General features: G+C 39.0%; 1 protein-coding gene across 1 annotated transcript in view; it reads right to left on the bottom strand.

Moving 5' to 3' along the window:
* The window catches only part of DISP1 (dispatched RND transporter family member 1), a 94,737-nt gene that overhangs the window by 27,151 nt on the left and 41,831 nt on the right, over positions 1 to 25,755 (bottom strand). Inside the window, exon 3 of the mRNA XM_086460640.1 lies at positions 8,976 to 9,512. Coding sequence (XP_086316766.1) covers positions 8,976 to 9,512 — 537 coding nt within the window. The remainder of the gene's footprint in view (positions 1 to 8,975; positions 9,513 to 25,755) is intronic.

The following is a 25,755-nucleotide window of genomic DNA, read 5'->3' as shown; positions in this document are numbered from 1 at the left end:
CGCCATCAAACATATTTAAATTGGATTGTCCCAGCTTTATATAGCAAAGTTTATACATAATTTAAAGCATATTCTTCAAAAAGTTTAATTGAAGCTATATATATATTCTTTTAACTTCTGAAGCAGTAAGGCAGGACCACATATAGCACTGCTTGGCAAGTTAAACAAAAGTTCTGAACTATTCAAGATAATAAAAAAGGCTTAGTAAAATACCACCATGAATCATTATTTGAAAACAAGCCAACAGCTAATTTGGAGCAGACTAATATTATTTCAAGATCCTTCACAAGTCTAAAACCATTAGTCTTTTTTCTTTTCTCAGTAATTACAGTGAAATTAATAGATATGTTCTGGGATTTAAATGATGACTAGAGTAGTTTTCAGCATTTTTACTGGCAAAAAGTTCCTTCCTTAAAAATATTTTATTTCAAAGCTGTTTTTATTACACTTCCCAGTTGAATGGAGCAACGTAAGGTCATGGTCACATCTTGTATTTCTGACAGACAGGAAATTAACATCACCCAAGAAATCACAACATACACACAAGAAAAACTCCATCCGATGATACCAAAGAGAATGAATGAGATGTACAAGAGCACCTATTTTTATGAAAGTATTTCTCTACAAAGACTGGAACCTGTGTTCTTACAGGCATTAACGATTGACATTAAGCATACATAAGTTTGACTGTGGAGTAGGGAGACTTCAGACTGTCATATATCACGCTTCAACTGGTACATGTTTCAGTCTCCCTTCCTGTGCAGATTTAACAATTTGTGAACCTAAGTCACTAGGAAATTAATTTTTGCTCTCAGAAAACCTACTTCGACCAGACAGCTTTTTTTGAAGACAGACTGCAAGCCCTTAAAATTTCTTCAAATTATTAGACTGACTGTGGGAACAAACACTAGATTTTATCCTTCTACATATTTAATCTCCTGCAGCAAATAAAAATACTGTTACTTAAGCAATTTTATTGTAAATTGAGCAAAGTATTTAACTTCAAACACACATTTTGGTGTTGAGCTGCTGTTCTGATGTCTGTGAATTTAGCCACTTACAATGTCATAATTTTTAAATGATACAAAACAAGTGTATATTCAACACAATTAAAAGATTTAAAAGGATTTAGTAAGCAATTACACAAAGAAGGCTCTTTAGCTTATGCTGACACAGAACTCTACATATATAATGTGACATCACCTACTGTATCTCCTGAGATTAGATATGTTTTCTTTGCTCAGTAAGAAGCAAGCAAAAAAGGGATTATTTACTGAACATTAAAAGGTTTTCAGTATAGTAGCTAAGACCTCAGAAAAGCACTGCAAGATTAAACAGACTATGAAACAGATTTAATATAATCAAAACTGTTCAGTAAAAAGTCAGCAAAAGTCGATCCATTTGACTGAGCAAACTAAACATCCTACAAACTGGAAATGTAATGCAAGAGTTTTGTCCTATTAACATCACAGAAAATACTGGAAAAGTGGGAGAAGTGATGCATGTAAGCTTTTCTAGTCTAATACATCCATCTATTTACAACTTTATTAAAAAAAACCCCACCAAACAAACAACTCATTTCCAAATAGAGTGGCCAGGCTTTCTGAAATATGGTCAGGATTTCTACCTGTAACTTCTCTTATTGGTAATGATCTGTTGGTGGTACCATCTCATTTCTATTTTGCATTGATAGTCAAGGCTTTTAGAGACTTCTTTATTAAGCAGATAATGTCATAGCAATCTCAGTGTAGCAAAATTAATGCCAAGTTTGCTCAGGCGCCCTCTGTATTTCTTTCTTACATTGTGTTTGCGGTTTTTTGTTTTGTTTTACTGTTCAAGCACCACTGACTACTTAAAAGCATGCACATAAATTATTACTTACTAGGAGATAAAACAACACAAATATCAAAGAGGAAGGACAAGTGATTTTGGAAGGAGCTAGAGACACAGACAATTATGGCAATTTACAAATCGCTTTCCAAAGCCTATGTTCCTCATTCTGCACCTTCCCCCCACCATAAGGAAGACTGAAAACTTTTAAGTAGGAATACTCAAAACTTTCAAATCCCATCTCTTGAAGAGTGATGAAAATCAGATCACTGGTCATGTTTAGTTCAGACTTTTGCTCTTTGTTGTCTAGCATTGTCTTGTTTCACCTTTGAACCTTATCACAACCTACTATTAAATTAAAAGTGCATGAGAACAACTACACAGTCAAAACATTCCAACAAACTGCCATTGTTTTGGCTGTTCTGCCACACGCTTTTTTTCTAAATACGTGTAGGTAAATGCTCAGTTTAAAAAGCCATCTCAAAAAACATGCCGTTTAGTCCTTTTCAACAATGAACACAGCTGACGCTGGTTTTCCAGTCAATTTAGCACAAAAGAAAGGACCCATATTTTTTACCATTTCCCTCAAATTATCAGCTTTAGGTCTTCTGAAGACTGCAGTTCAAAGGCCCAGCAGATTACTAGTTAAGTACTAGCTCTTCTGTTGTTCAAGGAAAGGTGAGGGATACACGGCATGGGAAATTCATCTTCAAGCACATGCAGAACCTGGAGTTGTAAGTGGCAGAGACTAAAGGTCAAACTACAGCCAGGCTGGTACTTGGCTGCACTTGGACCAGAGCAGGAACCTTCCAAGTCCCTTTTTTCTATTGCAAAAATGCTTGCTTCAAAGCAATCTGAAGTCTAGACAAATACTAGTGCTTGCTTAATACAATCAAAAGAGTGCAAAAATTAGTGCACTTAATATTTTTCTAGGCATGTTATTTTTAATTTGGTCAGCTACTGAATTATAAATGGTATATTTTATTTGTATCCTGGTCTCTGCACGTCAGTCCTTTGCCTCCAGCTCTGTGCAAGGCTAACAGAAAGCGCAACATGTTGTTTGCATAACCGACAATGCACAATAATTATCACAGGAACAGTAAATTAATTAATAGAATCAGAATAAACCTCTTAAGGTATCACACTCAGGGAAAATGTAAGTCAAAGTAAAAATTAGTAAAATGAGCAAGAATGAGAAAACACAGCTCAAATTATTGACTGTCATGAAAAACTATTTCCAAGACAGAAGAACCACAGTTCATTTTTTCGGTCACACGGAGAGCTCTTTCTCCACACGTGCACAACAGAGACATCCACATTTGGACTCTGACTGAGAAGGATGCATGACACTGCTACACATTCCCTTTCCTTTCCTCAACTACATTAAAATCCTCAAGTATGCCACTGGGCTGTTAATGCTGCAACATGAAAGCGAGCATCTAGTTTGTGGTTCCCATGTGCCTCCAGCCTCTTCAATCTGAGAAACCATTGGATAAAGAATCCCTTTTTTAGCATAGAAAAAAATGGCTTAAATGAGAACAGCACCAGAATTCATATTGTTTCCATACAAACTACCACCACTCAGGAACTTCTGATCTACAGCACAAATCAAGATATTTGCAACATTCTCAACGCTGAATGAAATGATGGTAACAGCTTTTGCCTTTTAGTTGCTAAAGGTTGATAAAAAGTTTCAGAAACAACCTTCAAAAATCTGACCTAAAGGATTTTTTTTTTTTTTAAAGATACCTATTTTTAGTCTTCCTATGGGAACAGAGTCTCTTATTAATTTATAACACAATATATGCATATATATTTTGTACAAAAGACATTAGTACACATTTCATATAAAAAAGTGAAAACAAAACTATCTTTCATAGCATCAAATACAGCAGAAGTATTTCCAAAATGGAAAATATCTTAACAGGTGGAAAATACTTTGTTTGAAAACCGCCATGGAGGTTCTTGTGAACAGTTAAATGTTGCCGAAATGAGAATATTTGAAAATATTGTATATACACGTATACGTACAATCAGATCTGCAAGCCATGCAGAATGTACTAGATAACCACTATCCTTTTCCCGGAATCAAGCAGGGAGCTGTTTCATAACAAAGTCTCGTTATTAAGATTGGTATTTGGCAAACATTCCCTTGCTTTTTGAAAAAACAAGAGCTTTTTATTTCTTTCTGGTTCTAATCTTTATGCCAAGTAACTACAAGTAAAATATAAAATGGGTAAGAGGCAGCTATAACATTCTACCCTCACTTCACAGCTTTTTCATTTTTATAGGTCTCCTTTTAAAAGTATTAATTAAAAGTGTAAGTATTCAAGTGTATCTGCAATACTGTTTAAATAGTGTGTGGCACAGAACTCTGAGATACAGCAGAACTCAGAATCCCAGAACAGTCACATAAATCTGCAATGCCAAAACAGTCCAAAAGAAGGCTTAAATCTAACTGAAAGGAAGATGTACATTAAGTCTGAAGATATTAACGCTTTACCAGTTTCCTGACACTGAAGTACCATGGTTTTTGCCTTCCTTCGAATATAAATTGGGCTAGCAAGCAAAAACTTTGAACACAGCAATTCAAACTAACTAAGCTTTGGGAGCTAAAACTTCCAAACTAGGCTGGTGGGGGACGAGGAGCAATTTACATATATCCTGAAGTCTTAAATTTTAGCCAAACTAAAGATTCTGTGAGGCTTTAAACTGATTTCATTTTCATAGCTTGAGATGACTGCATGTTCATGGACAGCTCATCCCACATGTCCTTTTATCCTGTCTTTTTTTTTTTTTACCAGAGATAACTGAAATGCTTTTCAGAACAGTTCTTTACTTACCTGCTTTAGCCAAAAGCATTAACGGTGCGGTCTTGAAATGTAAATAATGGTAGGTGATATAGAGCAGGTCTCCTCCAAGCAAAGAGTACTTGTATGAATTTGTTGGCTCAATATTGCAGAAGTACAAGCACTACACACACTGGCAGTTTGGAGCAGTTTCCTTGTCAGCAGTACCACTGGTTCTTTCGCAGCTCCCTGACCTCTTCTCCCCTACCTTTTGTCTCCGCGTCTGTAGACATACATTTTGGAATCTCTGGTGATACGATTTAGAAAAGGAGTTGGCATCAAGATTAGCAAGGATGCAGGTAGCTTCTAACTGTTGTTTTCCCATTAAAAAGTTCACATACAAGTCTGAGAGAAGCAATTCAGTTTGGTACCAGAGACACCAGCGATGCACCGCACTATTACCCCACGCTTCCCACAGCCCTGAGATGACTTACTGAATGACCTCTGCACATTCTTCTTCCTTTTCTGTTCCTTTTTACACACATGCATTCCTACATAAATAATAGATTTTGAAAAACACCAGGAATGATTTTAGGAGTTTTCTGGTTTTACATTTCTTTACTGTAGTGTTTAGTTCTGCTAGAATACGCAATCCTTCATTATTTATTTTATCCTTCTTTCATCTCACTAAACATGCTGCTGGGCTGCATAGTTTTCCCTAGTGACTCCCAACTTAGTGCTTCCAGTTGTCAAGCATCAGTCTTCATGCTGCTTCCACTTCAGATTAACAGCCTTACTTGGTTTGTCTTCATCATTTCTACTCTCTACTTAGGGAAGGTTGCTGGTGATTACAGAAGCAGATGGCAGCAAAAGAGGGGCAACAGAGCCACTGGAAGGTAGGTAGTTAAGCCCCACAGGTTTCCTGCGATACATAAGCGCATTCAGACAGAAAGGGTTACTTCAACATGAATCCTCCAAAGGGGCAGGGTGGAAAAAGATCTTCCAACAGTACCTGAAAAGAACTAATCATATCATGCTCCAAACAGGTAAGTTTCAAAACCATTCGTCAGAAAGCAAATCAAGTCCCTGGACAATTGCATTCTGATATGGAGAGACTACTGGAATTTTCCAGGAAGTGTTTGTGAGGTCAAGGTATTATGCTCACTAAAGAAAGAAGTATGAGCACAGTTGAATGAACTACATCTTAAATATGTGCACAAAATAACACAAAACAACTTTGCTCAAGATCTTCCAACCTCAGAAAAATACCTAAAAAAAAAAAATCACCAGAATCAAGACCAACAGTTGATCTATTTTACCTACTTTTACAATAGAACCTTTTGCCACAATCACATTGTAAAGCAAGCACTAAAAATATTTTCTTTTATGCCACAAGCCTTTTTTCACCAATCTAAAAAAATTACCAGTTGCCCCGACATTCAAGTTATGGTGTATAAATGACATTTCCATGTAATTTAGTTTAAACTTCAAAGCTGAACACCCTACAAAATTCCAGATCCAGCCAGCTTTAAGGATAGGACAAGTGTGGCATTATTTCAATCTGTCTTCTTTATAAACTCCAATCTGCACTGATATACCAGAGCCACATTCCTTTAATATTAGGTCACTGACGAACGTTAAGCCTTGGGCTTCAAAACCTGACAAAACCTGTCGTGCAGAAACAATTGGTTACCTGCCCAGAGCTGTAAGCATTAGCGATACAGTTTCTAAAAAGTGTTCTACCCCCTCTATCTAATCAGATCTTCCCCCCCACCCTGTCTTAAAATTATATCAATATTTGAATGCATTTTTTAAAATTACAAAGAACCAAATGAAAACTAGTTTGACTACACACTGAATTTAATTAAAGTATGGTATGAGAACCTGCATTTTAAATAACCCTGTTAAAACATGCACATGTTATAAAGCTGGATGATTACCAACTAGCCTTGTAAGAAAAATATCTGGAGAAAAAGACGTTGTGCAGATTATAGGCTCAAAATGTAATAAAATTATAGTGTGGAACAAAGATCATGTAAAAACATCACACACCTACGTGTTACTCTTCTGGGTACAGAAAATTATCTGAGCATGTAAAAAACGAATACACATTTATCACCTATCCCCTTTAGCACTGCAAACTACAAATGAGACAGTTCGCTTCTTCCTGAGCATACATCCATCCAAGGCTGCATCCAGTTTCTCCCTATTTTTACTCTCTACCAACATGTCTTCATTGACAACGGCCTTTCAGTATGATAAACTAGATTCACAATGCAACAGGAGACTATTACATTTAGACACACCTTGTAGACTATTCAGAGGAAAAAAACGTAGTCTTTGGTTCCATGCTAACACCACAAGTGATACAGTCAAACGTATGCATTGTCCATTAATGCAGCCATGGCCAGTTTAAGGAGTTAGAATGCATACAAGAAGTCCAGTTTCCCCTACGTGGCTTGGGACCGGAGCCCTATTTACCATGTTTAGAGCGCAAGGAACAGGTAACAGCAACCAGAAGCCAGGTGGCTTTTAGAAGATGGACTCATTTGATTTGCTGACCCTAAGGCATATTGCAAGTATCATCTTGCTGAGAAAATTCAGTCGCCTTAGCTAGAAGCAAGTCCAGAAATGAAACAGTAACCACTTGCTAGGGCTATGTAGACTATGCTAACGCATATAGTTGCATAAGTAAGTACAGATGCTTTAAAGATCAGACTGTATCCTTACTTTGACTGCTAACAGTAAGACAAACATCTACAGTAAATCATTATTTACAATCTATGTACATTTGTGTACAGATGTACAGCATGGTGAGGAAGTGCAAGACAAAAAAAAGCATCTTGCCTCAAGATCCCAACCAGAACAGTTCAAAGCCTTTGTATTTGTGAAGAGTTATGGAAAACATTATTTTAACATATCTGGAACAGCTTTTCACTGTTCTTTTTTCTAGACTACGAACAGAAACCAAGATTCTGGATCACATTTGTTCCCTTCCTCAAGACTATGGAACATAGATGAAGTTTAACAGTCCTGCTGAGCAAGGAGAAAAACAGTGAAATTAGTGCACCCATCCTGACAGTTGGAAAAGTATGACTGACTGATCCTGCAACGGCTCAACCTCCTGCATACCTTTGCAAACAAAATCATAGAAAAGTTTTCATCTTTACTTAACATTCAAACAAATACGGGGTGGAAAAAACACATCTGATTGTAAGCAGTTCCAACAACAAAGCTTATTTCCATTTGTAAGAGTAGTAATTGGCAAAGGAAAACTGATTTGCACTTTGTATTATTATCCCTATTTTCACCTGCTTTCACCTTAAGGAGAAAAAAGCTTTATTCACTTTGACTTTTTCCACATCACGTATTTGTCCCAGTCTGATATTCTCAGAAGTTTAAAGTTAGTTCATACATTTCATCAAGACAGAATCATTATAACTGACTGAGAAATACTTGTAGCTCCAAGTTTTTGAGCAAGGATGCAGATGTTGGACAACAGGGAGAAGAGTAGCTTTTATTTCCCCAGTGAAAATTCATCTAGTTTGGCTCAATTGCAACTCAGAAAAAATAACCTTGCACAAAAGCTTAGAAGCGTCTGCAAGGGGGAATTTGTTTTTTTAGAAATTGCCTCTTGGACTAACTGATTTTTCCAGGACCAGCAGGCTGTAGAAGATTTTCCTTGCAATTGTTGCTCCTTGTAGCTGCGACTACTGTCCCTGGAACTCCAAAGCTAACAAATATAAAGAGGCAAGTTTATATGAAGTGGAAGACAGAAAGGATTAAAACCTGGAACAATCCAAAATTTCTCAACCCAAGCACAACTTTGAAGTTTAGCAGATACACAATGCTGAAAAGACATAGGGGCAACTAACTGAACACACGGACCTGACAAAGAAAACCCACCCAGTACACTTATGATTAGAATTGTTTTTAATAGAAAGTATTTTTCAATGCATCTTTTTTGACGAAATCTGGGTTTTGATTAGACTATGCAGACATACCAGTTCTTTCAGTGTTTTTTGAGCTCTCTCTGTATTGGTTTGTTTCACAAAATATATGTGTACACTGGGTCTTGTAAAAGTTAATGAGCTTCCAAACAATATCCAAGAAGAAAAAACAGCCTTTTTTCCCCCCAGAAAGATCTAAATAACTTCAGGAATATTCATGTAGCCCAGCAAAACTAGTTTCCTGACCTGGTTTCTTCTGAAAAAAAGCAAGCCGGTAATGTATCAAAGATTAACTTGTAAAGAAATTTGGTTCATCAACCTTTTAGATTCTCTGCTTTTGTAAGTAAATGAAGTAGTAATGGAAAAGATTACCCATACTGAGAATTAAATAATGCAACCTGCTTACCTTATCCCGGCTATATGTTGCTGCACAGGTTGATGCTGAAAATGGTCAGGCCACTGATGGTGAAGGCAGAAGGACGGGGAGGGCTGAAGACAGCAGGCAGGCTGATATATGGGGGTGTGGTTTTGGCAAATAGATGCTGAATACTCAGTGTGAGGCTGCATGCAGCACGAAGTCATAGGAGATGGTGCTGAGCTGCCAACCACTGAATGACATTCTTGCTTGTTATTATGGCTACTTAAAGAATGATGGTATGGACAAGGGTGGCAGCACTGCGACAACACCTGCTGAGTTCTTTGGTTGTCTAAAGGCAGAAAGGACGGTTTGATTGTACCATTAAGTTGCAGGCAGCCATTTGGACTCGCTTTTGTCCTTGGTGTTTCCTTGGATGGGAGTTGTTGGACTGCAACTTCTCCGTCATTAGCTGCAACAATACCTGGGCCAGTAGCATTTGACAAGATACTGCCATTGCTCAGAACTACAGAGTCACTGACGTTGCTCATCGCCATGCTCCAAGTTCTCGATGGATACGCAATGTTCCTGAAGAAACAAATAAAGGAAAGTTTACAGAGCTGTGGTGTTTTCAGATGCTCAGAAATAACTTTAGATTAAAATGAGCAAAGCTCCTCTCTCATCTTCATTTTTCACAACACAGGGCAATAGAAAGGAGTCACACACACACACACTGCCAGGAATGTTTTGAAAGACTTTCATTTGTTCAACAAGAAGTTAAGAATAAAGTTACATAAACGCTCAGGGATTAAACCAAAATGTAAGTCAAATGAACAGACATTTGACAGTCTCTGGGTCACAACTAACAAGCAATGGTTGAGATGCACAGGAACAAGATAATTTTGCACAAGACTAAGTAAAAGCCACTATTTATGAAAACAGATTTTGATATAAACTGTGTAACCATCCACACCTTGCACTGCAACTTCCCTGTGTGCTTTGAAAGCCAGCAGGAGACAGGACCACAGAGTAAAGCTTGTTCAATAATCATTAATGTGCTGATTTCAGTAACCTCCTTTCCTATCCCAAATTTCTACTGAAAATGAGGCATATTTGTATTTTTGAAGAAATTATTCTAAATGCCTTATTTAAATAAATGAAGCCACTTAGGCAGACATCTGTCAAAATTTATGGATGGTAGACTGGGTTTTTAGCAGAAGCTCAAAATGAACTGTTACAAATACTAAAAAGAGAGTACAACCACATGTTTTTCCCAAGTTTAAAAAAAATACAACCCCAGGATTCGATTACTACTGATTGAGAAGTTCATGCTTATGAGTGACATATATTCCACATGCAGTTAAGAAATACACTGTACTGTAAATAAAGGATATGAAAGATCTTCTTCTAAAGTCTTGTCTTTTTCAAGCAAAATGTAAGTGAAAACTATTAGCACTGGAAAGGTGACTGAGGAACTTGGCTCAAAATCAAAGCTTGTCTGAGGTGCTCACAACAGCCAATTTCCCCCGTGTTAACTATAATCGTCTTTTAATAACATTTGAAAATAAGTTGGAGATTATTATTTAGATAATAACACGAAAGGTCAAACATTGCACTTAGATAAAAATTTCTTTACCAAGTTACAGGGGGGGAGGAAGGAAGAACACTAATTATGTACCATTTAGAATAAATCAACACTTGCTTAAAAAACAGATTCTGTTAATTACAACCGCTTTGGCTAGCTGAACGTTGCCTTTTTAATACTGAATTTAATCAAAACAGTCCAAGTCCAAATTGCAAGGCTTGCATTACAGACACTCAACTTTGCAGAAAGACACAACATACAGATTAAGACAGATAAGGAAGGAAGTTTCTAACTCCTTTTCTTCCCCGATACCTTTGCTGAGTGCTCAGAGAGCTAAGCCTGCCCAGCCAGCTGAGCTATTTAATTGCCTGAATGCTAATTCTGAGCAGAAAGTGCTTTGCAGAGTGGAATGTTACCCCCAGCAGCCCCCTGCACAGCATCTCCCCCAGACATAGCTAAATCCTGCACTTCTGAAACAAAAATTAATCCTTTGCTATTAGTTCTAGATCATGTGCAGAGCCAGATGCCTTGGGAAATCACTTTCATTTAGATAACCGCTCAAAACAGGAGAATATGCTGCTCGACAAGCATATTTTTTCCAGCCTCCAATTCCACACATTCCTGCCGGGTACCCCCTCCCCTGGTGCAGGCAAGTCAAGCCCGTGGAGCACTTTTCACTGAGCACAGAGAGTAAATTCAAGTGGCTGGCTAAACTTTGTTTCAGTCTGAAGAGACATATTAGTTATGTGAAATACTGCTGTGTTTGAACGGTCTGTTTTTCTCTCGCCCAGTAGGCAGCTTCAGAGCCTGCTGAAGTGGAGAGAGTGAGAGCTGGACATCACAGCAGAGAAAGCTCCTCTCGAGGGCATCTGGCAGCGTTTTAGGAATTTCTGGCTGCTTATTTTCACATTCACTCATGTAAGAGAGAGGCTGCATGGTGATGTGGTTACATTTCTGTTTCTAAGTTAGTTAGACACATCCGCATCATCGCTTGAAACTGCTGAACACTGATCAAAGCCACTGTCCCACAGACTGCCACTGTAACTGACAACAAGGTATGGAGACACTATAAATACCTAGCCCTTCAAGAATACAAACACCATTCTTTCACTTTAAACCCAGGACATCTGTAGCGTGCAGCAACCAAGGTAACACGACATAATTTTTAGTAGCTGCTTCAAGTCACTTCATAAAGGAAACTGTGTATTTACATGCAAGGCACACATGTGCCAAACAGAGGTGCAAGCTAACTCTCACCCGCAGAAGCTGGGCAATACCAGCACAGACATGCAGGCTTGGGACCTTTGGTGTATCTGTGCCACTCGTGAACACTGGCGTGGGAATTATAACTTTTGTTCCAGACAGCCCAGCAGCCTCCATTTAGTATCATAAAAGGTAAAATGCTTTATTTTCAACAGATGTAATATCTACCTGCATGCCTTTCAGTTTAAACACAATATTCAGAAAGGCTCTTTAGAAACCAGTAAATTCAAAGCAAAGCCAAAGATCATCATCATCAGTACCACAATGTGTAATTCTGCCTTTGTTCTCCTGTTGGACACGCTATTCATGAACTATTTCAAGCTATAAAAATTTTAACAGATCAAGCTGGTCCTAAGCCTTGAGAAACTATTGAGATCCGTCCATTTTCACGGAGTCTTTGAGCAAGGCAAAGGAAGCACCTGCTTACCTTGAAGCTCTTTCAATGCCACATTAAAGTAAGACTACTTTGCATGCTTAAGGTAGCCATCTGATTAAGCATTTTATTCTGTCACAGCTAAGAAGAATTGGGACCCAAACCAATTCTCTAGAATACGAGTTGGGCTGTACATTTTCATTTGGTTTGGTAGCTTTTCTTTTTTTAAACAAATGTAAGGCTGTTGATGTCACTTGACAAGTCTAACATTATCTAAGTTTTGTTTCACTCATTTTGAGGGTATTAAAAATTACACACTATGGTACTTCATTTGCGTCACGCTCTACACAAGCAACTGCAACTCCACTGACAGCAAATCTTCATGTGTAGCTGTCACACCAAAATATATTCTTAGATGATATTCTTATTTCTCTGCTGTATTTTGTCTCCTCTGACACAACTGCAGTGACTGGGAACTTACTGGAAGATGTAATAATGGCCCAAGGAAACCACTGAGAAACTCTCCTTTAGAGGATGCACAAATAAGCCAGTTGAAATACAACAAGTAAAAGCACAGTAATATTTTAATATCACATGGATATGGGAAACCAAAGAACCTGTTCATCATGAAAAAAAAAATCTAAAATAAGAATCTTTGAAAATGTAGTCTTTGAGAATTCTGAATTTTTTCAATGCCGAGGTTTATTTTTGCTGCATTCCTCAGACTGCTTTAGGATTTGGCATTCTTCAGTAGAGTGGGGTTTTCAGACTTACACCAATTTACATCTGAAGGCTCTGAAGCAGCGGACAGGTATTCCCAACGATGAGGCTGCAGATAATACAGGTTTTAATATAGGACATGAAATAAAATAGAAAAACCAATATGTTTAACACATCACACTTGAGAATCCACAACTTCAGCTGGTCACGAGGTATTTTAAATATGAACACCTATTTAGAAGTTATGCCAGCTGGCCTGCTAAGGAAAGAAAACTAGAATTATCTTTAATTACTGCACGCTTGATAGCAGTAACTGCTAAGAAACGACTTTGGCCATGCTTGGCCAAAGAACAGCTTGGAAGAGCGTCGTATCTGGAAAGTACCACGGCCTGTAGAGGCAATGTTACTTAGTGACAGTTTTATGGAGTAATCCCTCTATTATTTGTGGAGCTAACAATGAACACATCTTACCCAACAGACATCTGCCATCTGCACTGCAGGCCCTTCAGGAAATAAAGTAATGCTGTACCACACTGAAACTATGTAGGATTTGACATTCCCTAACTAGCATGGTCTTTTTAGACTTGGATTAAGTTCACCTGTTCCTTTGGCTGCAACCGAAAGAATTTTTCTTTGCTTTAAAGTTTCTTTTTTTTTTTTTAAAAAAAAAAAAAACAACAAACAACTTAAAAAGCACTGGTTCAACAAATCCCATCTGGACTCATAATGCCTGCAATTGAGAGTGACAGAAGTGCAAATTCAAGAGGGAATGATGTAGTGGAAATTTAGTATAACCTAGTATATTAGTACAGGTAATTTACAGATCTTTAGAAGATGACAGAGAACAGCTAAGTGTGGAGGGTTGTTTTAACCATGTTAAGAAAAATAAAATAATAAAATCCCCAAAATCTGTATCTTGCACTAAAACAAAACTAAGCTGGTTATAAGACTTTACATTTTTCATTTAAGGTAGGACAAAACTCAAATTTCATTTAAAAGTTATCTAAAGCCTCTCAGCTGTAGTTAGCATTGCGCCACTCCGCCAGCTGAACCAGTCCACATTTTCTGGAACTTGCAGACCTGTCAGCAACAAAGCATCACAGTTCTAAGATGAACATGATGTCTGAAGTAACAAAGATGTCTTTTCATGTCAAAAGTTGATCTAAACCAGTTGGATTCTAAAAGTAGTGCATTCTTGAAATAAGCAACATTTAACAATACCAGTGCTACCCTATTAAGTCTCCTTCCAGATGAAATATTATAATGGCCTTGCAGCCACTTAAGACACTAAAGTTTTCAATGTGGCAAATGGGTTACACAGTCTCAATCTGCAAACTCAGTTAAATCCTCTCCAGACTTCGTTTGCTGTGCCAGCCAGTGCACAGCCACTTTTAAGGAGGGTTTTCTCCTCCTTCACATCACCAAAATTCTTTGCATCTTTGCTTTTTCTCAGCTTGCAGGAGTAACAGGTGGTGCCTGGTGTTTGATACTGGGTTTTATGGGAGATGTCTAGTTATCTATCTTTGCAATGGTCTTTAGCAAGTCAAACGCTTTGAAATGTTTTATGGTTGCTGATCTCCATTTTGGCTCTCAGCTGGACATTTTTCAAATTCTCTAGCTCTTACTTCTATGAGTTCATATGTAGTGCTTGGTTTCTCTCAATACCCTGTTTCTTGCTTTTCCATTTCAGCTGTTAACCACTAGGTCTCCCCTGAAAAGCTTTCACTATACAAAATAAAGATGCTTACTGGAACAAGCCTTTCCTGTCCTTTACACTTCTTTTTCAGGTATTTAAAGTACATTTTAAATATATGTATTTCACCTTTAAGAAGGTTCTCTAATTCTTACTTCATCAGCACACAAGTTTACCTGATATAATTATTAATGCAACCGTTTCACTTTGAGGATTGATACAATGTAGCTCCCAGTTTTGAGAAATGCCAGTCAGTTTATTTTCTGCAGTGTCTATAAATACCCATTTTCTCAACTAATGTCACCCTATTAACGAGCAGATTTTCAGCAATCTAAGTGCTTTTACCATGCAGTAGGAGTTAGAAGATGGTTATGAAGCAGAAGAGGTTTGCAGAAGGGAAATTTCCTCTCCTCCATTTTGTACCAAGCATTTCAAGAGCCAGCTAGCCCTTCCATCCCTCTCCGCAGCCTGGGAGGTTGAAAAGCTGTCCCGTCCCGAACCTGAGACACCATGAGTTCATTTCCTGCGTCGCAGGCTGGCTCGGCAATTGCAATTCCTGGGACAGGGAGTTTCCAGATGTCACAGAGCCAGGACCACAGCTCATGCTCCAGACAGGCACTACTGAACCAGTGTTGCCAAGCTGGCACAGAAACTGGCCCACCAGCGACAGCTGTGGGGTGAGGGAGCTGGGAAGGACTGCAGCGGGTGGGAAAAACAGTATTCCTCAGAACTTCAGCAATAGATTTTTGCTTTGCTTTTAAGCTAAAGTTACTTCTCCTGGCACAAACAGTAAAACAACAGCAGACCATTTCCAGAAATCATTTTCAGGGCTTTGACTAAAGAAATCGATTGCAGTGCTCTAACTATATAGTCTTTTTAAAGTCAGAATTCACTGATATAATAAATAATAATAAATATAATTCAACTATAGATACAAACAACAACAAGGAGCCCTGAAAATTCTCTTCCAGAAATTTTGTATGATCCTAAAATTTTATTTTTTAAAAAAAAAAAAAAAGTAAGCATATATTTGTAGGGGAAATGTAAAAAAAAAAAAAAGGAAGAAAATCTGAAAAATCTTAGGTTTGGAAAGAGATACAGATACAAGAAATGATTGGAAAAAAATGTACTACTTCCAGAAAAAATGTGCATAGTTCTGGAAAGCAGGTATACCTCAGCACAGTTTAAAGGCACAGAAAGCTTTTTAAAAAACCCCAAAGACTGCTTACAACTGCAACACTATCATCACACTAAATCTCATTTACACAACTTTCATAGGTTAATGGAAAGTCAGTAAGACATTTAAGTTTTTGTAACTGCAAATATTCTGATCCAAAATAGCTCTAATCCTGCTTACGTAGGGCACGGGGGGAAAACAAAATATGTCTCTTTCTAGATGCAAAAGGAGTAACATTGAAAGTTTCCACAGGTTTTTACTTCATCATGCTGTGGGATTAACATTTAAATTATTACAGCTGTAAAGGGACACAAAAGCAATACTCTAAAATACAGCTCCAGCCATGCCTACCATCATCCTGACTACATTACCGTTACATAAGAGGCTAAAAAACCTCTCAACCATCTGTTTAAAATAAAATTTTTTGTTTTCTGTCTAAATGTAAAAGCTATATTTGAACGTCTTTAAAGAATCTTACTAAAACCAGCGTTTTTTCTCCATATTTTAATAGAAGCACCAATAATTTTACAACTAGTGTATATTAAGCAAGCCTGAGAATGCCAGGGCACATCAGGCAGGTATACCTCTGCAGTCACGCCTATTTGATAAACACAGAACATTCTTCACATTCAGCTACAAGACATAGCAAAGCGGTTTTACACTAGCAGCCCAACAATAATTTTCTCTGAAAGCTAAACATGTGATAACTGACTTTTTTTTCCCCCTGCTTCATTTCCCAAGCGTATGTTGGTTTTGTCTCCCATTTGCCAAGTTGCGCTCCAAAGGCCAAGTTGATAAACCTTATGTACTGCTTTTATAACAGTGCATCTGTTTCTCGAGTCGGGGGGTTGGTTTTCTTTCTTACCAGGCTCTTGAGTGCTGGCAGGGTCCTATTCTAAGCTCTCCAGCCTTTCTACCCAGACGTAGTCTTTCACAAGCCCAGGAGTCTACTTGCGTTCTAGTGTAAATAAACTGAAGGTACACAATAGTCTTAGTTAAACCTACATGCCAACGGTTTCTGAAAGCCCGAGTTGTTTGAGCTGTAACCCAAGATACGCTACGGGAACGCACGCCCAGATTTGGAGCAATCCAACACAACACACTTCTTAACACTTACCAGACCCAAGCCGGAGCAGATTAGCCGTGAGGAGAGAGCGGCCCGCTCCTGATCCAGGTATCCCCCCGCGCCGCCCGCTCTCCCCGCAGCCACCCGGGAGCCCGGCCCGCTTCGCCGCTCGCCCCAGCGATGGCCCCGAGCCGAGCTGAGCTGAGCCGAGCCGCCGCCGCTGGGAGACGGAGACGGGGCCGGGGCCGGGGCCGCCCCTCCCCGCGGCAGGTCAGGGAGCTGGCAGGGACCCGCCGGCTCCTCCCCGCTGCCGGGGCCGCTCCCCGCCCTCCCTTCCAGCCCGCTTTGATCTGGTCCGGTTACAGCTGATGCGGAGGCGAGAGCCGCGCTCCGCAGCTTCACCTGCCCGCGGGAGCGGCGAGACCTGCGACCGGGGGGCGCCGGGCGCCTCTGCCGGCCCCACGCGGGGGCTGCCCGCGGAGGGCTGGGGCGCTGCCCGCGGAGGGCTGGGGCGCTGCCCGCGGAGGGCTGGGGCGCTGCCCGCGGAGGGCTGGGGCGCTGCCCGCGGAGGGCTGGGGCGCTGCCCGGGCACCCGCCTCCTGGAAGGGGACAGAGCCGAGGGCGGCAGGACGCGGGAAAGAGCACCAGGGGTCATTCGGAATGGTTCAGCCTCGCTTCAGCCCTCGCTGGATCCCGGCAACGTCCCGTCCCGCAGCCCCCGGCTCTTGCTTCAGGGGCGGGCTGTCTGTCAGGTATTCCTGACAAAGTAGCTCTGCGCGGCTACGCACCTCTGACCTCTCCAACAACAGAAAAATGACTCTGACTAACAGGGCTTTCCCCCCGTAGATTTTATGATATTTGTACCTAAAAATGCCTTTTCTTGAGCTTCCTTCACACCTGAGGACCTGGTAGTCCAGAAGCAAACATCTCCACATGCTCCTCATATATTTTTTACAAAGAATGTATAAACACAGAGTGAATTATTAAAGACTATTAATGCAAAAAGCAGAAAACTCCATGAGCAGAGAAGACAGCCTGGTCACAAGTCAAGATGAAAAAAATAGAGATTGCCAAATTCTGGGGATATTTCAAGCCTGAGTTCTAGGAGCTCAAGAATGAAGCAGCAGGTCAGGTTTAGGAAGAGCTCAGTGTTAAGGCGGGGAACACTGCACTCACCCAATTTGCAGAGCTGTATTATGAGGAACTTTTTAAAATACTACTATAGGAAATGCTACAAGCTGGTCTGAGCCTGCTCTACCAGGTATGCTCTACCTAACTTCTAAACCTTACATGCTCACAAGCCTCATGTTTTGGGAGGTGACTCCTGGTTCTTCCTCAGCTCTGGGTATTACAGATGCAAACCTTAGGACTGGCATCCTTCTGGGGCAGATTTTACAAATCAGTCCCCTGCCACTCCGAAGCAGATCACCATTCACCTGGAGCTGCTTTTTTTTAAGTGAACTCTCCTTCTCCTCTGCTGACATACAGGAGCTCTGATTTCAGGGTCAAGTTGAACCAGTTGCAGCAAAAGGAATATTTCATCTACAAGCATCTTTACTCTTTGCAAAGCAAAAAATCTTACCAAAGGAAACACTGGTCCTAACTCTGGTCCAAGTATTTACACGAAGCATCTCTTCCTGCTCATTGGATTTGGTCTTTAACAGCTGGTGAGAGACTGTGCTGCTTCCCCACCTCTAAGGAAAAACTTTTTTTTTTTTTTTAAAAAAAACCCCATTGTTCCTTGCCTTTCACTTACCTTCAATTGGAAAATTTCACTGGCATCAGCTGCCCTATCTCCACCTCCTGCACACCATCAGAATTCTATTATCTAGAACATAATTTTTCTAACATTAATGAATTCTCTAACAGAAAACCTACTTTCCATCCAATGTAGAGCCATTTGGTGCTAATGATCCAGGACAGTTCTTATACAAGAAACTCACATGTATTTATTAGAAGAAATAGTAATACTACAAAGCAGACAACTAAGCCATAATTCAAAATGGAAGCAGGACTACAATATCATACATTCACTTTCTGAATATCTGAAAAGCATAATATACACCCAGAAGCATCACAAGAATAATCTCAGTTATTTTTCCAAAGTCACAAAACACTTATGTATTTTTGAAAAACCTATCTATACGTCTTAAACATGTAAATATTACTGTATATCAGTTCACTGCAGATACTGTATTACTTTGCTAACCACCTCAAAGATGTGACAAAAAGCACCTAGTTATTTGCTCACTGCTTTGACATCTAGGAGGAAAAGTACTATAAAACACTAAAGGATTACAACCCATTAAAGCTCTTATGTTGCATGTACTGCACAAGACTTATTGTATCTTAGGACATCAACTTACTGCAGACACTTTGTTCCCACAGACGACAGTAAAATGGACATATAATGTATGTTCACAGGTCATGCTTAATAAAATGATCCCTGTGCAAATTGCATTTAAATACTGTATCATATTTGAATTATAGACTCATAGTCAATTATTGCCTTCACAGTATCTGAAAAGCAAACAGCACTGTGAGTGCTGAAGAATCTTCCCCTCACACTACGCTCTCCCCCCTAGAGCCTTAACTGTCCAATGTCCCCCCGCACACTCCTGGTTTTGACATCTCCATCGCACACCCTTTAACATCCCCTTCTACACTATGTTCAACTTTTAACATTGCTACTTATCCCACCGTTCATCTCCAGCAGCAGACGACAAATGATGGCTTCTTCATTTGTAACAGATGAGGAAACACAGCTGAGCTCTGCAGCATATGGAGCGCAGGTACAGGAAAATTGGGGGAAGGTAGAAAAGGATGGAAGAATTTAGACCGATTCAAGGCAGATCAGAGCTGTCGAATTCGATCTGTGGAAGCCTCGAGAAAATAGATGAGTAACACACTGCTCTATCCACCACCTGGAAATGCATATATGCAGAGAATCTGCAGGACAACTGCTCTACTAATTCAGCCTTGGTTTAAGTCAATACAACCCTTGATTCACCAGGAAGTTCCACCTACCTACGGATCTATCCATACATTTTACATGTGTTTTATTTATGATAGAAATTGTCAAACTCTCAAAGCTTCACTATGCATTAAAGAGAAAATAAAGCAGAATAAAATTTGACTCTTATACCATCTTGAAGATTAATTATTATTTTCAGATTTCACAGATTACTTAAAAATCTGTGATTTGAACTTCAAGCCCTTGAAGACAGACATGCTGCTAGGGGGCAAACAAAAGTACTTTGCACGTTCTGATCAAATTAAAATCCTTCAAACTTAGAAAAACAGGCAAACCATCTTGTATCATAACTTATCATGACAAGCTGCCTTTTTTTTTTTACTGAATTTTAAAATAATATTTTTCATAGTTTGCTTAAATAAAATCAAGTAGTAGTAAATATACTAACACAGTTCCCAGAATTCTATATACAATCCCTAGGGGAATATATAAATATTGTTATGATAATAACTATACTAGAGATTCAAATGAATTATAGTTTGTATCATATACAAGAAGATAAGCCTAAAAACCTGAAGTTTGTATTTATATTTACAGAGTACAGCTGACATACTGTGTTGTAACGTATGAAGCCTGACCATTCTCCCTCTTCAAACAAGATATCAAGAGTTGCAGTTCTTGCCCATGATCCTTTCATAGCCTTTCCTGAACTGAAGACACCAGGCAATGCCATCAAGTGCCAGCCACTTTGCTAGCTTTGGCTGCCCATAAGCAAGAGCTGCTGCCAAGCTACTGCCCTTTCAGTGTGCCGGTGCAGCTACTCTCCGTACCTTTCTTGGCTGGATGCCTTCACATGCCCCTCTCAACTTAACATGACACTGCTCACAGATTCTTCTTGTCATAGTGATGTCTATTAAAGAGAGAGAGGTTCAGAAGAAGCTGAAGGACTTTGACAGTGTTGGACATTAATAGGAGAGCTGGTGGCATTTTTGGGTGCTCTGGGGACAAATTGACTGAAGGACTACACAAGTGCTCAGGGAAAAAGCACAGATGCTTTTGAAATCCTTGAAGGCCAGAGGGCACCAGAGATGCTGTAGAAATTCTGCTGAATTGCTAATGAATGGGGGAGAAAAAGGGAATATGGAATAGAAGAGCAAATTAGAAGTTAAAATGACAGAATGAGTTCTGTACATGGCACACGTACTCTGCCAGTATTTCATTATAGCCACACTGAATTATTACAATTCCTATCCACCTACAGAATTTCCTAACTGAGAATATTGTGTCCTTCTCGGACGCAACATTCTCTATTGCATCTTAGATGCTATAGCACAGTACTTGCAGTAGGCAATTTACCAAACGCTGTTTAAAACAAACAAGGCAGTGGGAGAAATATGTTAGGGACCAACCATTTATTTACTACTTTTCATACCAAAGTGTATTTTTGTGCAACACTTGAGGTAATACTGAGATAGTGGCAGCTACTTTAACTATTCAAGGCACACAGGGCACATATTGGGATCTTCCAGATTCTAGCTGTACCTGGGACGTGTCAGGATCACAGTATTGAGAAAGGTACTTGGACTGAGTGAGCTTGATCCATCTGAGGTTACTGGATCTAGACTGCCACTGCTTGTGTCACACCTGACAATTTTGCAGATACACCCAAGTGCCTACATGGTGCTCACAGGTGCTGCTCCTGGCTCCAGAAATAAGAGGCAAAGACACAAACTGACTTATCTGAGACTGCAGCCACATAAAGGTGAAGTCGTCTGCTCCCAGATCTGAGCTGAGCCCGAAAACAGAACAGCTGTGTTCAGCAGGCATCACCCCTAAGATGGAAACTCTCAAAACTGGTATTTGGGAGCTTCCAATAGACAGTGGAGTTAATGCACAACCTGTGTTACCCACCCAGAAATGAAAGAGAATATTGTAAAAGATAAAAACAAGAGCACCCAACAATGAAAAACCTGTACTTAAACCTATGGCTTGCTTTGAGATACAGGATGAAGAAGAGAAAGTGAACGAAATACAAGGTATTAAATGTAAAAACTCAAATCTGTTACATTGGTATTCTTCTATACATTTTTTTCTTTTGCCCAGGGCATGGAGGAGACAAACCTTCATATAAATATAGGTTGTAACATAAACAAAACTGATTCAATATCATCATATAGCTGTGGCTGAAGCCTTAAGTATTGAGCCTTCCATAGTCAGACTGCTTGCTCCATGAGGACAAAACCCTGTCTGATCAATAGATGATGTGACATACATTGGCTGTCCTTCTCCAGTTTCAACTCATCCAGACTTCATCACAAAATCTTCCATAATTGATATCCTCAAGACAGACTGAAAATTGAGTATTGAGGCTGAAAAAATCTTTAAGGCTTGCACAGCAGTCTTCTCCAGTGCTAGTGACAGGGGAGACATTAAGGCACGATTGCTGATCATGCTCTATTTGGGTTTTTTTAGATAAACAAAGTACTTCTGGCTTGCAATTGGGAAATTTAAATTCTACACACTACATTCAATAAAACAGATACCTACATATTCTTTTAATATTCTGGAAACTGGACATTTAAGGTCACATTTTCTTAAATAACACTGAAAGGCAAAGCATAGAAATTTCTGAGGGCAGAGAGGGTCTTTCATTGTCCGTGAACTGCCTAGAACAATGTACTCTCAGTCCCTAGTGTAATTAAAGAGTCAGTTCAGTATGATATTGTAAACAAATACAGCAGGATTCTGAATTATTTCCTTTATTGATTTTTTTAAAAAGCTCTCAAAGCACGATAGTGACATTTTTCCAGTATTCCCTCCCCCCCGCCCTGAAACAAGACACTCCAACAGCATTTCTCCAACTTTTTCCATTGAGATCCTGAAGGTTTTAAACCAGGTAATGTGAAGGTTGAGTTTAATGAAATTTAAAGCTGCCTTGTTTTATTTACTTAAAGAGCAGAAATACTAACAGCGATTTCATGATTTTTCAGTGAAGATCTAAGAGATAAACTTGTTTTCCATGTTTCCAAATCACATGTCCTCTGAATTGAAATGCGTATCTGAGGCTCCACAGTAACTGAAGTCCCACATCCCACAAAGTCTTGAAAACCTGGAAGTTCTATAAAATTCCCCACATTGGAAGCAATTATTTACATTACTGAAACAAAAAAGTTGTGTATTAACCATGAAAAACAGAAAAAAGTCAGATTTAATACTCTCCAAAAATGCCTGAATATGGAAAGTTTGTAAGACAGTGTTATTAGCATCTCAAATAGTTTTCAGATACTAATATGAAGAAAATTTGTTAGAAGTACAAATAAATCTGGAAGCAGAACTAAAGATCTATACTTTAGATACATCTACAGCTCACAACGTGTTGAAGGAATTTTTAATGGCTTGTCTTCAGTTGTACCTATTTTATTCTCTAAACAGAGTGCTCCAATAAAAAGTTACATTAAAATACAGCTGCATAAACATGTTTATACAGTTACATTTTCTCATTCACATTCCTTTCTCACAGGTGTACCTTTTCCACTATGAACTAACTAAACTTAAGTGTATCTTATGTAAGTGCACACATGTACAATGTCACTTGTAAAATAATCCAGACTGCCAAGAGGGAAAAACTAACAGAATGCTTTATCTGAACGTAAGATAAACAAGTGACATAAAAAGCAATAATTCCACCACTTGTATAACACCAGTATTTAACTTACAACCACCATCCTGATGTTACAGTGAAAGCAACTATTGTAGCACAATTTTTTTTCCAGATGACAGGAGAAATGCACTTTACCAATATTGTTACAGTAACTACCATATCAAGATTAACTTGTCTATAATCAAAGAAATAGAGAACTGCATTTCTCCCCTCATTTAGACAAATTCACACAGCAACAGTCCAGAAAACACAACTACCACTATTTCTGTTTCAGCAAGAGAAGCAAAGAAAAGTTATTTTTTCAGATTGACATTCTTAGTTCAGGAAACAGCGAAGTCTTGAAATGTAAGGGATTTTTTTAAAACACTAAGGTATCAATTACTTTTAAGCCAGGGACTATTGTTTGGCACTTAATTCCAGGGAAACTAAAAATGTAACAGCAATATTTATTGCAACTGCTTAAGTATTGCCATATAATTTGTATGCAATATAAACAGTTACATGCAAAATAAATATTTATGTTGCAGATATCAGAAAATTATTCATTTTGCTGTTCATTTCGTTCCCTTGAACAGCAAAGAAAGTACAAGGTTCCTGCTATTCATCTAAGAGCAAATTAGGTGACAAGGTAGTCCTACCTACTGCAAGTTTAACCTTCAATTTAGTATGCTGCTCCCCACGGCTTAGTAAAAGTAACAGGAGAGAAAACCCCCACCAGCTTCTTAGTTACTAATTTTTCTAAAGGATTTTCAAAATTAACTCCCAAACCTTCAAATAACGCATGAAAGAACTCCCCACTTTTGTGCACAACCCACATCACACCTTCACCTTTCCTCATTAGGAAAGTGAAATAAGCACCAAAGCTAATGGTTTTTTCTTCAGAAAAAGAAAAAAAAAAAAAAAAAGATCTGAGTGTTTGGAGCAAACAAGCATTGCTAGAGCCCATAGAGGAAATTTTATTTGATGTGAGCTTTACTGACACACTAATGAAGGCCTGACAGACCAGGCAAGAGAAAACGCTATTTGAGCACAAACTCAATGTTTGTTCACCAGGCTGCTTGCCTGCCAGAGGGTTACCCAAACACAGCTCCTGCAATGGGAAGTCAATCTTTTCTAGCTGTCTCTTAGCAAACAGATGTGAGCCTAGGAATTTCTCATACATTCAGATAAATCAAGAACCAGACCTTTCAGAACACCAACCTCCATAGCTTTAGAAGGAGATTTCAGATTTCTCTGGGACCATCTGATTTCACACTGTTTACACTAAACTACAGTTACTACCCCTCATACACGAGTCACATTATTTCCAAAGCTGTTCATTAAAGTTAGTTTGATATATGTCTGTTTTACCTGCTACTCTAAGTCAAAAACGTTGAAACAAGTCTAAACTCTGATACATCTATGCAACATTCCTCTACGTGTTGGGTTTTTTTAATGCTATCTCTATTCCTTTTATATTATGCCCAAGATATCGAGGTGTATCTTCTCAAAACCCTGATTTGGCACTTTCTGCAGCGCACAGGTTCCCTGGAGCCACACAGTTCCGAGCTATATTCTTGTCAGCACAAATCTGCAACCGTATAACTTCCTGATCAATTCTTAAATCAAAAAATCCTTCTGAAAAGCACAGGGTACACAGAAATTCCATTACAGTTGTATTACAAACCCAGACATATTATTTCTCTGTATGAGTCCATTTAAACTAAATTTTTATACTAAAGGTGTCCAGTAGTGACCAAATGTCTAAGATTATACACTTGAAGGCTTTTCAAGCCTGATGGTACCTCTTGAGATTTACATTCAGTAAGTACAGTTCGATAACTATTTAAAGATCAAATTCAAGATCAAACTTCAATTAGATTAATTCTACTACAGTCTCTGTGTTGTATGTAGCCAATTCAGACAATATTGTTTTTTCAATTACTACAGGCTTGTATGTACTACACATGCTTTGTTTCTAGGAGATTCGTCAGAATAGGATTTGGTTCTCTACTGGTTACACGAATTGTAGTACCAGCTTAAATCTCTTCACAAGGAATGTGAAGAGGACCGGGTGCTGAAATGTATTTAGTAGTAGAGTTTCTTTCCATACCCAGGAACTGAGGATCATGAAGCACTCCAAGACTCTGAAGCAGCAGAACTGATACCAGTCTTCTGCACAGGAAACCAGGGTATGGGAACTGAAAGAACACTATTCACTTTTGGTCATTACAGACTACAACCACGGAGATATTTTTTTTATATCCTGGCAAAGAAGAGTGACTGGGTGTATGCCAGCAGTACCACAGCTGTACTAAGTCAGCACCACTAAAGCCACCC

This window comes from Leptosomus discolor, chromosome 2, assembly GCF_034619465.1.
Source record: "Leptosomus discolor isolate bLepDis1 chromosome 2, bLepDis1.hap2, whole genome shotgun sequence".
Classification (NCBI taxonomy): Eukaryota; Metazoa; Chordata; class Aves; order Leptosomiformes; family Leptosomidae; genus Leptosomus; species Leptosomus discolor.
Note: the sequence above shows the minus strand (reverse complement) of the source record. Positions and strands in the feature narration are given on the sequence as shown.